The following is a 16,169-nucleotide window of genomic DNA, read 5'->3' as shown; positions in this document are numbered from 1 at the left end:
TTATAAATGCTATCTTTGCGAAAGCGGTACAGAAACCAGTGAGCAAAGTTAGAACCAAGAAATCGAGCAGGTACAATATAAGCTTGTGTCATTTTTGAATAACATCATTTGGAAGTTAGCGCACGTGCTTTTGCTTTTTTATCGGTCTTCCGGGACGCGTTTGGTGTTAAATACTACGTTTACTGCAACAGCAGCAACCAACTCACTCAGACTTTATCGTTACCGCGAGTTACCTTACTCGAGTAGATGGAGATAAAATAATAAATGATCGGGTTTTACGTGCCAAAACCACGATCTGATTATGAGGCACGCCGTATAGTGGGGAACTCCGGAATAATTCGGACCACGTGGGGTTTTTTAACGTGTACCTAAATTTTACGTGGAAATCTCGCACATCTGAGTACCCTAGGGGAGCATTAATTAAACCTTTCCGAGGTATACCACAAGGAGGAACTCTTGGCGAAATACCAGGTCTCGAAACGGTCTATGGGTGCTGTATAGCTATATATTGGCAGAGCTGAGAATGAAGTCAAATGCTGACGGCAGATATGCATCGAGCACACGTCAATGTCGAGTTATTACGGCGGGCATGTTCTTCCTTGTCCCTCAGTCTGGCGCTGTGCAAGAACAGACCCAGAACAGGCATGATTTGCGGAATCCTATCAGCGCGTTTTCCTCTCAGTCATCTTTCTAACCCCTATCCCCCATCTCCAGTGTAGGGTAGCAAACCGGAGACTTATATCTGGTTAACCTCCCTGCCTTTCCTCTTCATTCTCTCTCTCTCTCTCCTATCAGCGCGCAGTTACATAGGAAGTATAACAAATGCATGCATAAACAACGAAAAAGCGTGTCCGCGTATTACTGTCATATGAAGCTGAAATTGCTAATAAGTTACACATGCAAACGCCGGATGATTTTCTTAAAGGTTGCGGCCACATATAACCCTCCATCAAATATATATAAAAAAAAACCTTATTTCCCTGTCGCGCTACAAGTAACTTCCTGGGTTTATTGACTGCGGCACTTGCATACGCGCGAACATTAGAAATTCGAAGCGTGATTTGCTTTGACTCCGCTCTGTCAAGGGCAGCGAGAAAATAAAAACCCGACTTTCCGCTTCTTTACTCTCCCGACATACATTTTCCTTCCTTGTATCAATCGAGCCAATTGCTCTGCGCATCACGATTCAGAGGCGTACGCTACGGCTATCGATCGCTGGCGCGTGGCAGCTGTTTCGTACACGCCTGGTCACACGAGGCCGTGCGCAGGAATAACAAGCGGAAGCTCGGACGCGGAAAGGCGGTGCAGTCTCGAACTCTGTATGCGTGCGCAGGTCATGCCGTTTCTCCGTATTCAATAGTTTCGTCCAAGTGCGGCTCTTCATTTTATTCCGCCATCACAAGTTATGCGTGTGTACGCCCGAAGAAGAGGTATAGACTTCGTAAACGGCTTCTGATGGCGCACGCTTGGAAAAAGTTGACGTGGGGGGCGTCAGTTGCTTGTAGAAGGTTGTGCACATTTAGGAGGAATACGTCATCAAATTGCATAGCGTTCATAGTGCAGCTGAAGTTTGGCATGGAATCCAGCAGACTTATTAAGAGGGCAAATTGGGTTAGTTGGATTTGATTCATGCTAACAAACAAAAGAGCGCAAATCACAAGATACTATGTCGCGTCGCGCACTAATTTCTTTGTCTTTTGTCCGTGCGCTGTGTTTTGTTTGTTACCAACATGCAAAATATTTATTAATAGGTATCCGCATTAGGCGTCGTCTGAGGCACGTTTATACCCATGGAAGTAGGAGAATTGATAAGCTTATCTATACTGGCTTGAATACTAATTAGGCTATTTCCTTAACATGGACGACCCTGCACACGACGTCACTCGCTGAAGAATAGCCTCTCCGGTAAGTACACCTTTAATTGGCCCCTAAACCAGTCTGAGCTCGAGACACTGTCATATATTGACAGCTGTGAACCACTTTTAAGTGAACATACTAGCGCAAAAATTTTCAACAATGTCGCCAGTATAACAAAGTCAAAGGCGTTTGATGAAATAACGACTATACGCGGCCACCGCGGTTTCTCGCTCGTTTTCGCTACCCTCTCAACAGGCGCCCTCTGCTCGACAACTTCATGTAGTGAGTGTGGCGAACGCCAATGGTCGCATCGGCACATCAGGAGAAAGGCTGCTCCATTGCCTCCCCTAATGACCATCCGCGCGACGCCGACTCAGCGAAAGCTTCACGGTAGGATTAGTGGGGCACAATGGGCGAGCCCTTCTCAGAACAGAAAGACAGCTACCGTTATGTCGCTATCGACCCTCGTAGAGCGACCAATCGAACTATCTTACTCTGCTGGCGTTGAAGGGACCGGAAGTCCGAACGGGCTTCTTTTTTTTTTAATTTGTGCCTTCTCCGCGGGCGTTTATAGGGCCAACATTTATGAAGAAACTTTGCAAGGGGCTGCCATGTTCGCAAAATGTCGGATCTTCTTTATAAATCACTGTCAAAATGATTACACCCTTAATGGCGTTTGCTTGTCACACAGGTAACACCCCTACCGCAAGGGCCTTACAAAAATTTATAGAGGACGACAACGGAGTTATAACTAGACGTGCGATGACAAAAGACGTAGTTGAAAACTGCGTAATCATTATGACAGCTTTCGGCGCAAAGAAATATCCGACAGGAAAATTTCACAGGTATAGATAGGAAACTTTATTTAATGCACTTTTTATGTCGCCTGGCACAGCTGTCATCATTTTTACTTGCAAGAAAAAAAGTTGGCAAACAAGATGCCATCATTCGCTCCCACCAACAATTTGATCTTACCCCTTAAACGTGAGGGTGTTAGCCGCGTGACCATCTAACACCCTTTATACGCCAATAAAGGTACAAAAATGTTCAGAGTGTACACTGTTAAGCAAAATTACACCCTTTTGCCACACAACGATAATCGTCATCTGTCTTGTCCGCATTTCCTTTCTTTAACGCGACGAGCCCGGTACTTCCAAGTCACTAACGGCATGCCCGTTATCAGCATAACAGAGCATTCTCGACAGGAAAGTAGCAAGCACAGCGTTTTCAAGGAAGGAAACGCAAGCAAAAAGACAGATGACGATTATAGTTGTGTGGCAAATATACACTCGAAAGGGTGTACATTTGCTTTAAGAGTGTAGGGGCCCTTTAAATGGTCCCTGAAACGGTTCGGAGAAATTTTGTAGACGCGTAGGGTACAGATACAGTAAATAATTCGCACCACAATTTGTGTGAAGCGTCTCATATTCAGAGAGCTACGGTCGATTACAAGTTACCCTCCTCCATAGCCATGCAGTTTCTCCTCAACTCGTTCGCCGAGTGATTGGGGCTAAGCTTCGCCTTCAGTGGCTCTTGATGGGGCATCGTGTCGTCTACTTCCGGTTGTCTTGGAGCCAGCGCGCGAAGCCTCTCCAACGTCTCCGCCAGCCGCCTGGCAGTCGATCCCAAGCGAGAGCTATCGAAGCAGCGCGAGTTACGAGCATTCTGTCGCAGCGCCGAGCATGTTCGGTACTCCGGTAACCACAGGCGAACTAATGAACTCTTTAATTAATGACTTTATGGCACATATTGCAATGTACGATTTGTAGCCGGTGAGTTCCCAAGGGGCATCCAATAAGAACGAATTTTCAGGACGACACCAGTTTCGAGATATTAATTCCCGAAGTTGGCGACGAAATACATAGGCGTCTCAGTTACTTTTGTGTTTCAATGCATAAAATAACGTTTTCTTTAAAAAATGAAGTGGAACAACAGTGAATTTCGGTCTCAAGTTTGACTGCGCATATGTCGAAACCGGTGCCGTCCTTAGTATTCGCCCCGGGTGGATGTGCCCTGCAAACACGCTGGCTACAATTTTCAAATTGCAATATATACCGTGAATTAATTAAGTCAGAACACAATCAGTGCTTTTGTTAATTAGTCAATTATGCATTTCGATTTCTTGGGCGAGTAATGTCCGCCGCTTCGAGTGGACCAGCTCAAGCACTAGAATAGTGCTACCTGCCAAAGGCGATTAAAAAAAAACAAATGTCTTGGAAGTCTTCGCAGAAACACTGGTATAGTCCCCGCGACATTGCGCGCAATCTGGAGCCAGGTAAAGTTTGGAGGTCAACTTGGCCGGTGCTCTCGTGACTGCCGGATCCTCCAGCCATTCGCTACGCGGTTTGTGGTTGAGGTTTAAAAAAAACAAACAAACTATGGGGATTTACGTGCCAAAGCCACGATCTGATTATGAGGCACGCCGTAGTGGGAGACTCCGGAAATTTCTACCACCTGGGGTTCTTTAACGTGCACCTAAATCTAAGCACACGGGTGTTTTCGCCCGTATAGAAATGCGGCCTCCGTGGCAGCCCGACACCATAGCCACTGAGCAACCACGGCGGGCGAAAGGAGCCCGCGAATACACACAAAGTGCCTCGAGCGGCCAGTGGCACGGCAGTTTTGCGTGCATTAGCGGGCTTCTTTCACGCTCGGAAAACACTTTTATGTAGCACGTATTGAGCAACGGAAAGATGTATCGGGAGTTTTTTATGTTGCTCTACAATTTTCTCACTGACACTTTTCATCTAATTATAATATTTGAGAAGACGATTAATTGATTAATTAAGACTAATCATCTAATTAGGCTGTAAGAAAAGAATAGCTCGAGTATCTCCAAGCGACGGCAAACAACAGTACCTTTGTTCTGTCCAGCTAGGTGGCATTTTCATATTTTTAGACTGGCTAAAGTTAGCTGGGACAATCTGTATACGGGGTGATCATTTTGAAGTTTTATGGAATCTTTAAAAACCGCCTGTTGCAGATAACAAAATTCTTGCCCTTGAGCTGGATTAGTTAGAGAGACGTACACTACTTGCGCAAGAAATTGAAACACATATTCAATTAATTAACAAATATTGAATAAGCAACTTCTTAATTAATTACTTTACGGCACATATTGCATTTTACCAATTTTAGCCGGCGAGTTTGTGAGGCGTATCCACTTGGAATGAATTTCCAGAATGAGACCAGTTTGGTTATACCCGTCGTGGTTGCTTAGTGGCTATGGTGTTGGGCTGCTAAGCACGAGGTCGCGGGATCGAATCCCGGCCACGGCGATCGCATTTCGATGGGGACGAGATGTAAAAACACCCGTGTACTTAGAGTTAGGTGCACGTTAAAGAACGCCAGGTAGCCCAAGCTTCCCGAATCTCCGACAACGGCGTGCCTCATAATCAGACCGTGGTTTTGGGGCGTCAAGCCCCATAATGTAATTCGTTAATTAAAACTCGCGATAAAATACACAGTTGGTCCATTTTCTTTATAAAAAAAGGCGCTTTTCTTATGCATATAAGTGTAACGGGGACGCCCATGTATTTCGTCCCACACTTTGAGAAATATTTCGAATAGGGACCCACCCTTGCTGAAGAGAAGTCTCAAGTCGCCAGCGCCAAGAAGATAAAGACGACGGAGACCTCGTAACCGCGAAACTCTTGAAAGACTCAAAAGTTTTCACTCACTCACTCTCTCACTCACTCACTCACTCACTCACTCACTCACTCACTCGAAACTGGTGTCATTTCTTGGAAATTCATTTGAAGTGGACGCATCTTGCAAATTCAGCGGCCACAATTCGTAAATTGAAATGTATGCCGTAACGTAAATAAGAACTTAATTAGTAAATCTTTGTTAATTACTTGAATATGTGTTTGAATTTTTTGTGCAAGTAATGTCCGCCTCTATGAACAATCTCGCTCAAGGACTGGAATTGTGGTATATGACACAGGTAATTAAAAAAAAATGCACAGAACTTATAAATGATCACCCCGCATAGCAGCGGCGCGCAATAGCCTGACCTGCCGTCAGCAGGCGGCCGTTTATCGACGATAAAGCTGACCAATTCTAGCAGCCCTCGCGCCATCCTATAGACCGCATGTCGACATGACGCGTGCTTTCTGAGAAACTGTCGCATCAGAAACAAGCGGGCCGCAGCTTGTGACGATGCACACAATGAGTCGTTGTACTACAGCTGTAGCCGCTCCGCGGACGCATCCGTTTTCCCGGCCGAAAACAGCAATGCGGAACAATGCCCGCGTGGCGCCCCACTCGCGCGCGGGGTGTTCGTGCCATCCTGTCGCCTCGCGGTGCGATGGCGCTCGCTCGAGCACGACGCTCGCCAGGCACTCGTCCACTCATCGCGCCGCGGGGGGATCTACCCGCCTTCTGTGCAGCGACCACTACGCTGCTCTGGCAAGGGCGGCGGGTACGAGGTGCAGCCGTTCTGCCAAGCCCGCGAATCTCGCACGCGTCCTTCTTCTCGGATGTTCGGCGCGACGTCATTCATGCGTGCAAGTGTAAATAGAGGCCGATAGGAATCGCGGAATGCGTAACTGGTCGCTCGCTGGGCCTGCCGGCTGCGTGTGTCCGCGGACGTGGGCCGCGCGTCCTTCACGCCCCGGCGATCTCCTTTCAGTTGCCTCCCATTTTGGAGATAAGCCCCTTGCGACGGTGAGGACACGGCGATCCGTTCGCCGCGGCATGCCCGTATACCCGTCCGCAGATACCGTCGATTCACGAACCCGGCGTCGAATCCTCTGTTGCCCGCTCGCCGATGCGTCGCCGGCGGCCGGTACATGTTTGCTATCTGTACGGTCACGCGCATGACTAACGCTCCTGGTTAAATCCGCCATAAAGAAAGCGTGCGGAACCAAAAAAGTAACGCTCGCGACACTCAATAGGCTAGAGTATACTGTTCGAAGAAATGTGTCCACTAAAAAGGATGAATAGTGGTGACGCGTTGTTGACGGAGAAGCAACAATGACTTTTTTTTAACTGATGCTAGTGGCGGACCGCTTACTTCCTGCTTTTTTTTCCTGCCCTTCTCTCATGCTTCTAAGGAGTTGTTTGTGGTACAGGAGTGTTTGTGGAGTACACGCGGGGCTATAGAATGAAAGCTCTGTGATGGAAATTGGCCGCTTAGAAATCACTATGACTGCGGAATTGTTCGTGCCCCAGCGGTTACGTGTTTGTTTTGTTCAAGTGCGTCTTTGATCACTAACGTGAGTGGTACTCCCGGATGAAGGTTGTCACCGCGGACAAATCCAGGGAGCACGCAGAAACATTCCGCCACATGCTGCTATAAATATAGCTCACAGATGTCCCCACGCTCCACACGACAATAAACAATCTCTTGCTCTCTGTAGCTCGCCTCCTCCTTTCACCATCGATTTACCGTCCAATTGAGCCTCTCTATTGTTTACTTTTGCTCTGATGATTAACACCGGTTGCATAAGAGAATCCATTGTTTTCGCTTCGGCAACGTGGTTTCCTAGCCCGTATATTTTTGCACCTGGCCGAAGGCAATTATGGCAAGCGGTATACTGAGGATTATGCAGCCACGCTTTTCATCAGCATGCGTGTGGGCCGCGGCTCAAAGAAAGGTGCAAGTGTAAACAAAGGTTTTCAAAATAAAGGTAAAGATAGAATAATTGAAAAAAAAGTGATAAATTAGAAAGGTTATATGTTAGTGAGAGGTTACGGTGTGGGACCAAAGGAAAGCTAAAGACTGTGTCCTACAGGAGATTGACATATATAGACAGCCCGTCAAAATCTATACATTAGAATGATCCCTTTGCCACTAGACGCAGGTTGAGTTCTTGTGCCTCACAGATGACGCCCCCATACGAGAACTGCGTACGCAGCTTTTGCCAACGACGTAGCACTTCGGCCTCGTTACATACCTGCTTTTATATTCTTAGCAGCACTAAGACCTGCTATTCTAGCAGCACTTGTAGCTTTGCAGCGGTAGGCCGAAACAAGTCAGTCGCTGCTATGGCGAAGCGGGCCACCAAGCGCTTCTCGTCGTCGTTCTTCTTTCGCCAGCACCGTGCCCAGTGCCTTCGGTAGACTTTTCTTTTTCTCGAGTCGGAACACGCATTGTAAAGGTCTTGAATTTTACGGAGCGGGTGGGTTATACACAGTCTCGCGCTTGGCTCCCATATAAAGTTTGGACAAGAGAGAAAAAAGGATGGCGGCGTCACTGTAGCATACTACATCGCTTTCTTTAATCTATGCGCCATTTTCGCGGAGCAAATCGCAAATAAGAAATTGCTGTCTGTCGCACGTTTGACGTTCTTTGGGTAACAAGACGACGAAGTGAAAGAAAGCAAAATTCTGGTGTCTCAATAAGGCAGCTATCGTTTCCTCTGCATCACCACATTCTTGATACCCCCATATTGATATAGAAAAATCTGGGATATATTTGGGACGCAGCCGCAGCGGGGTACGTGAAACGTCTCTGTGCGTGCTACACGCGGCGTGTGGGCACTAGGAGTACAGAATCTTTGTGATTATTTTCTACCGTAAGTGCAGAACGCAGGGAGGCCATAGCTGAGCGAGCGTGAGATTTCTGCAAGAAATTACGCACTTGTAGGCCTTATGAGTGCTGAGGAACACCAGTATGATTTTGATAAATTATACCTACTATGACATAGTGAGCTCACAAACGCGGCCATACCTGCTCGAATGGACAAGCGTACAGCGAAGCTAAGCTTCTCTGAACGCCGGGCGCGAGGCTAAATTTAGATCTGGTTGCGTCTTGCGTAGCGCGACAACGGCGCCATCCGCGCACGCGACACATATGATCAAGTAGCGTTTCTTTCCTCTGCACAAAGATGCTAAAGTAAAGCACATGACGTCTATTCACGCATTAGAAAGCTTTATATGCTTAACTTATTATACAGCTTACGCTCTGATCTTACAATCGTGCTCGCTCCCTAATCATGCTTGGCGCGGCGTGGTAAAATGTGTGTGTGTGTGTCTGGGGAGAGGGGGTGAGGGGAGGGATCGTTAAACGGTATCATTCTGCCTTGCTGACCGATTCTCTTCACGCCATTTCTTGACCCTGCGTTTCCGAGCAATAACCGAGCAAGCGTGAAATTCCTGTAAATTCGTTGAATCAGCACGGAAAACGACGGCAACACAAGAAGGAAGGACACAGGACGAGCGCTAACAACTGAAGTTTACTAAGAAAACACGCAAAAAAGGAAGACACCATCTGCGTGCGCATGTTATTAGGTCACATGATATAAATGGCCAAGCATTTGCGTCTCACAATCTAGGAAACAGATGGACGGCTCCGAAACGCAATAATCGCGCATCTTGTGTATTTGAAAGGTTTCTGCAAGTTCACGAGCTTATTTGCCTTTGTGCTTGGGCACTTGTAGGGCCCATAACTCCTGATCAGCATTGGTTTGATTCTGATGGATAATATCTGTTATGACTGAGTATGGCTGAGCCTATACTAGTAACTATATGCTTCTCTGAACGCCGAGAAAGTTGCTGCATTTAGCTCCAATTGCGTCATGCGTGGTACGACAACAACGCCATCTATGCACGCGACGCATGGTGTCATCTGTGGCTTCTTTCCTCTGCACAACGATATCAAAGTGAGGCGCGTGGTTAGTATGGTTGCAAAGATATGCACGACAATGCCATAACATGTTTTCGTTACATGCCGTTTAAGCAACCGATTTTAAGGACGTTTCACGTCGATAACCTTCCAGTCCCGTCCACCTTGAGCTCTTCCCTACATCGATATATGCTCTCTCTCCTACCGTTCTGTTATCGCGCCAAGCAAAGCGCGACCAGCGGCTCTCGCTTTTCCCGCTTAATTGTATGTAGCGGCGGCTGCGGCACGCGCCCACTCGGACCGTCGCGGCCGTGCCGTAAATCGTGGTCTATACACGCCACGACAACTCGCGCAACCGAGCGTCAACAGCGCGAGACGGAGAGGAAAACTCAACTCCGGGCCCTCATCGCTCGCGCAGATCCGCGTGTTAAAAGATTACGACGCCCCCGGCCAGCCTATCGCGCACGCACCTCCTCGGAAGACATCCCCTATAAAGCCCTCGACTCAGCGAACGGCTGGCTGTCTGCACCGGTGGCGACTTGACGGGATTTATGCCCCACTTAGGCACGACGGACCGCTTTTCCTTCGGTGTCATCGTTACGGCCGCCGCGGGAAACCCACGGCGAGCGTCCAGCGCCGTTAGTTGTCCGTTCTGGCCTTCGACCAAGTTTCTTTGCCGCCACGCGATCGGTGTCCTAACGGTTTGCCCCGTCGATGATCAGTAGCTGTTCCGCTCCCTGTGACGATGCGTTTCCCTTTCTCTGTCTCTTTTCAACATGCCCTGTCTGGTTGCTTGTTAATTCACGGTGTGATAATTCTTAATGCTCTCATTGGTCCTTCATAATCGCCGTCATTTGTTCATGATGGACTTTAGCTATACCTACTAGTTGTAATATACATCATTGTTTTGATACTACGTTTGAAGCAGCTAAATGGATCGAGTAACGCTTCTACATCCTTTAACCAGTCAATCCCACCTAACGTGATTGACGAATTAAAATACAGTGACCTTACTCAGATGTGCACATTTCAACTGAATTTATTCCTTGCTTTTGTGTGCCATTCTAGGAATTAACCACGACGGAGTTGGTGTTCCCGTACGTCATGTTTGTCTGAGAATTGTGCTGACTGTTACTATGCTTCACGCTGTACGATATAACGATTTCAGCAATTATTTACGTGATGAATGGTAATCACGCTTCTCCATTTACTGATGCGTGGAACACATATATTTAACCCCGATGCTATATTTCTGCCTGTTCTTATCTCAAAAGTAGGCAGGCGTTGTGCCCCTTCCGGTGGCAGCTGCCAACCTGCTCCTTGCTTTCCCTTTCCTGTCAAGTGTATATGTTTTCAAAAATAATAATGATAAGCCGGCAGATCCCACGCCCTGCGAGAATCGATGTTATGTGAAGCAGTGTGTAGCTTGGAGCTTACCAAGTTAACGAAACGACCATGAGAGCCCGAAGACGTAGGCGGCTGTTTCATGACCTACATGACACACATGTCACGATATTCATGTCATGACCGATCATTTAGGTTCGTCATACACTCTTGTCATACTGTGCCAATTTTGGTACATACCAAGATGCAGGCGGCTGTTTCAGGACCTACATGACAAACATGTCATGATATTCATGTCATGACCTATCATTTGTGTTCGTCATATACTCTTGTCATACTATGCGAATTTTGATGCCTACCAAGTTAACGAAACGACCACGAGAGCGCCAAGACGGGGGTGGTTTGATAGATACTGCCAAAGTGTTCAAATGTTTGCCAAGAAATGCTTCGCATTTAATAACCTCGATGAGGCAAAATGTATGCGCTCTGTTTGCGTCTAGCACGAAGCTAATTGCTACCCCTAAAATACGTACTTAACGTGAGTGGTATAGAGCACACGTAAAGTGGAGAATTGCGGCGAAGCAGGCGACCTTAAATCAATAAAACGAAACACGCGCGCATAAGATTTGATATTTCTACGTCTGTTCGTGCTTTCTTTCGGGCCTAAACTCTCTAGCAGTGCATGTATCATGGTGGAAGCTTCACGTCGTCATCCATGAAGCGCGTTTACGACAGCGGACATTTTACAGCACCCACTTGCAAGCGCTTTCAATATTGCCCGCCTTGACCTACTATATATTGACCTTATATTGTGTTATCCACCCTGCATGGATTTCGTGTCCGCAGTATGTACTAAATAAATAAATAAATAAATAAATAAATAAATAAATAAATAAATTAGATATGCCAGAAACGCACCAAGTTTACTTGAAAAAGGACTCTCTTAACAATAAATGGTCGTTGAATGTTACGTGTACCTGTTGTTCAGAAATGTTCATCGCTCTGCTGCACCCCAAATGTACTAAACTAATTCCGAAGTCCTATCGCCGTATTAATCTCCCTTTGGGCCTGTCTTATTATTATTTTTTTATTTATCACAGTTTTACGCGTATCTGTTATGAAGTCACTGTGTTGCTACATCCTTGCCCGTTATTCCGTTTATTCGCTTTCCGAAGAGTAATATTAGCACATAATCTTGATTTTTCTTCTTAGTTTTTATTTTCCGCCAATTTGGGATGGTTTGTACGCCGTTGGGAGTGTCGTACACAGAAGCCCACAGGCAAACACACGGGGCTTTTTCCTTCCGATATTTGCGGTACCTCGCCATCATGTTAGGAATACTGTGTACAATCTAGACGTGTTGTACGCTCGTAAAATTTTAAAGCCAGCTCTGTGCAAGACGTAATTGAAAACATATTTATTTGCGAACTGACGGGTTTGATGTTTAACATTCTTTTTAAATGTTCTTTATTGCCACAGACGGCCTTCAAGAAATGGCGCAGTGAAGGGCTACCTGTTGTTGTTTTTTTACCGGCTGGGCTTCTTTAAGGTGAGTCTAAATGTAAGTGCTCTAACGTTTTTTGCATTTCGTCCACATCACGACGTTAACAGCTGCAGCCGGCAACCGAATCCACGATCTGGTGCTCTGAAGCCGAACTTTACAACCAATGATCCTGCACCGAAGCGAGCTAATCATAAAGGCATAATGAGGAACTAAACAGCGACGGAATCATGAGTGAATTACGCCTAGCGGGAAACAGACATTCACTTTTCACTATCACCGAGAACACAAAGGCCACGACGTTTTTTGTTTGTATTGTTTTAATAAATATTTTGTGAAGTGGGGGGGGGGGGGTGCCTTTTTTTATCCTACTACTTCCACTCCATTATTTCTTTCCTCCTCCTACTCCTTGGGTAACAAGAACACATCTGGAATCGTATAACCTCAGTTCATCAATTACTATGAAATTGCGCATGACAAACTAGGAGACTTCACGAGGTCGAAGCCTCACAGTTTATCACGCGCGCAGCCTGCTCGCGCAATAAGAATGGAATCCCGCGATGAGTTGCAACACATTCTGTATGGAGGTTCTCCAGAACAAGAACACACACGCGTCAAAAGAAAGCAGTGCCAACGGCGACATTTGCATTGCCAGAGCGGAAGAAGAAATAGCACAGTGTAATAAATAACTTGCCGCACTCGCTGTAATCTAGCAACCAATTGGAAATCAGAGGCCCACGCTTAATCCCCAACTAAGCATTGTTCTTGGACCTGTAGTGAGGGCTTACGCAAGTGAAAAAGCGTAGCCCGCTAGAGTAAAGGAAGCTGTAGTGCCAGTAGCTGAAACGCTATATACAACTATAGTGCGTCAACCGTGACAACAGGGCAGACCCCAGTTACTCACTATACTGCGAGAGCTAAAAATGCGCTAAACGTTTGCCGCGAACAGAATGGACTCACGCTTTCAGCTCGCACTCGCGCGTGAGCACCAAGGCTTTGTCAAAAAGAGCAAGAAGGCCGAGCCCGCACTCACTTTCTACGGCCCATATGTCGAAGTTTTTCAAGGCCGGGCCGATCTTCATGAGCGATCCGATACAGCCCGTTGAAAGGCGCTGATCGTAGATGAGCTCGCTGACCATCGGGTAGAACTCTTTCAACATGATTCGCGTGATGCGTTCCGACAGGGAGTCGAAAGCCTCCTTGATGGGGTCCGGCTTTGCCGTCGTCGTTGAAGCTGTGGTCCGGCCGACAGAGAGGCCCGTCACAGGCACAGCGCGCGTGGAGTTGCCGGCCAGCTGCGCCGAGGCGAGCGACGAGGTGGCCACGAGGAGCAGGAGGAGGCCGCGAGGGCATCTCAGCTGCTCCGACCTGAGGCCCGTCATGGTGCGACTAGGTTCTGCGGCGGATGCGGCCGACCAAGGGGGGTTCCGCGACGGTCGCGTACGCGCTAGCCCGTGCCGGCAAGGGGTTCGCTAGCACTTGGAACCGCTGGCGTCCGCCACGGATGGTCGAATGAACACGGGGCGACTTTCAGGCTCGGAATAATGGACTCGGAACTGGCGATGAATTTACGTCAGCCCGGCCGCTACAGAGGGGGGTGACGGGAAAGGCAGAGCGGGGGAGGCCCCGCGACGACATGCCTTCTCCTCCCCCACAGCCGTTACCGTGTCGTCTGCGCTTCCCGCGGCGCGTGCCGACGGCGCGGGACCTTGGTGACGGTCAGCGCGTGCTGCTGCCCCTGTTGCCGTTGAACTTGACCAATCACCAGCTTCGGGAGAAAGGCGGCCGCTTCTCCTGTGCACGGGGCACGCGTCTTCGACGCCAGCCGATACGCTGGCATTGAGCGCTCATGTGGTGCGCCCCGTTCTCGCTGTGACGTCAGCGCTAGTGAGACTTTTCCCGAGTGATACCTTTCAGCAAGAGGGAAAAAAAAACGAAGGCGACTTTGCCGAAGAACACCCCGCGCCACAGGGCGTGTGGCCCATACACTCATTTACCTTCCTCCTCTCCCAGCTTTCTTCCTTCCCTTTCTAATTGCCGCATTTGCAGCGAATGCTTCACGTGTTTTTCTAAAGGCACGTGGCGCGTGCGAGACGGCGCCCTCCTGTTTGAGAGGACGTGCTGCCTGAGTACTTTCAAGGAATTCCAGGACTTAATGGAGGCCTTATGGCGGTATTGAACACCCTGTTCGCAAATCACGAGCTTTAGCTATGTGACAACGCTCGGCTCTTCGCTGGGATAGACAAGCATTAAGAGCGTTGTTTAGCCTTTTTTAGAAACAGGTGTGTGGTTCGCAGCGATAGGGCATTTACCACTCGTGCCCGCTGCAGTTGTTTTCCAACTCGGCTGTTCAGTTCCTTGTTATTGGTGATGTCACCTTTTTGTCATGCAGGCCTAGCATTGTTTCTAGCGAAATGTTTTTGGATTCCTATAAGGAAGAGAGCGCGCAGTTGGGGTGGTATATGCGGCCATAAGCGTGCTCAGGCTAAGCATCTGCGTACTTTAACGTTCACTGGCCATAACTCTTTCCATCGCTGATACTCTATAGCTTTGTTTACCCGTTGATTATGATACGTCCTGCGAAGGGCAAGCCATGTCACCGATAACTTCAGTGGCCGCAGCATGCTAGATAAAAGAAGAAGCACTACATATATTACCGCGACAACGACATGCAAACGCAGAAATAGCAATCCTGGTTCATAAAAAACGCTCGACGTTAGGAATAATGAGAGAAAAGATACATTAAAGAAGACGACCCAGGCCTCGGTCGCTTTTACGTATAAATGAAGGGCGCTCTTGTAACCTTCTTGAGATTATCTCCTTAAACTGTCTTAAAAAATCCCTTTTTTGTTAATTAATTTAGTTTATTAAAGAGGCTATCTGACATATTGCTTAGAACCTATATTTTCCCTTCGTCATAAGTGAGCGCACTGTGCTCATTCATTAGTCTGTAAGTGTAAGGAGGTTTATATACTTTATAGGTAACGCTGGCGATAATGGCTCTTCTTTGCGCTCAAATCATGTTTACGACGGGCCAATGTTTCGAAGTACTCACATCGGCGGGAAGGTACGCTTGTGTGAGATGTGAGATATGTTAAGTTATCGTGCTCCATTTCCGTTTTGTTAGGATTTATTATCATATCGCTTTTCAAGTGACGTGGTGTCCGGCGTGCGTGTGTACAGTTGATGTATGGCCGACGTGCAGTATACAGGTAGCTGCGAAGGGCGCATGTTTCGCAACTATTTTTTTTTCTCGATTTCCAGTTATCTTGCCATTAGTCATTGGGCCACATAAGAAAACGTCTCTGCTTTCTCCGTGATCGGCCACAGGGTGGGACGGGTGAAAAGAAAAAGAACTATAGGTACAATCGCAGGAAAATAATCTTTACAATATACGATACTTTATTTTCTTTTCATAAATTATATCTAACACACCGTCGTATCGCCAGAGCTGTGTTGTCAGTGTCGGTAGCTTTGTTACTTTATGCTAAAGCGTCGCAATAGCGTATACCTCTACCCGCCATGGTTGCTTAGTGACTGTGGTGTTGGGCTGCTAAGCACGAGGTTGCGGGATCGAATCCCGGCCACGGCGGCCGCATTTCGGTGGGGGTGGAAACACCCGTGTACTTAGATTTAGGTGCATATTAAAGAACCACAGGTGGTCCAAATTTCCGGAGTCACCCACTACGGCGTGCCTCATAATCAGATCGTCCTTTTGGCACGTAAAACCCCATAGTTTATTTTTAACACAGCTGTGCCAAATAGTCAGGTTATCCCTCCAAAATAAAAGAACGAGATACAATGTGCTCAGTGATGCCCGTTTGTCGCAACTATCACGTCTTCGCAGCTTTTGTCTCTTTCTGCCCGTATACAGCACTCAGTCTGCAGCAAGGCTGG

The 16,169-nt window shown here is 47.5% G+C and overlaps 1 protein-coding gene across 1 annotated transcript in view; it reads right to left on the bottom strand.

The window, feature by feature from the left end:
* Positions 1-13,816, bottom strand: part of LOC126547234 (nose resistant to fluoxetine protein 6-like) — a 48,631-nt gene extending 34,815 nt beyond the window's left edge. The window contains exon 1 of the mRNA XM_050195176.3: positions 13,306-13,816. Within this exon, the coding sequence (XP_050051133.2) occupies positions 13,306-13,654 (349 nt within the window). The 5' untranslated portion in view covers positions 13,655-13,816. The remainder of the gene's footprint in view (positions 1-13,305) is intronic.
* Positions 13,817-16,169: the final 2,353 nt, after the last annotated feature.

The sequence above is a fragment of the Dermacentor andersoni genome, chromosome 1 (assembly GCF_023375885.2).
Source record: "Dermacentor andersoni chromosome 1, qqDerAnde1_hic_scaffold, whole genome shotgun sequence".
NCBI classification, from domain to species: Eukaryota; Metazoa; Arthropoda; class Arachnida; order Ixodida; family Ixodidae; genus Dermacentor; species Dermacentor andersoni.
Note: the sequence above shows the minus strand (reverse complement) of the source record. Positions and strands in the feature narration are given on the sequence as shown.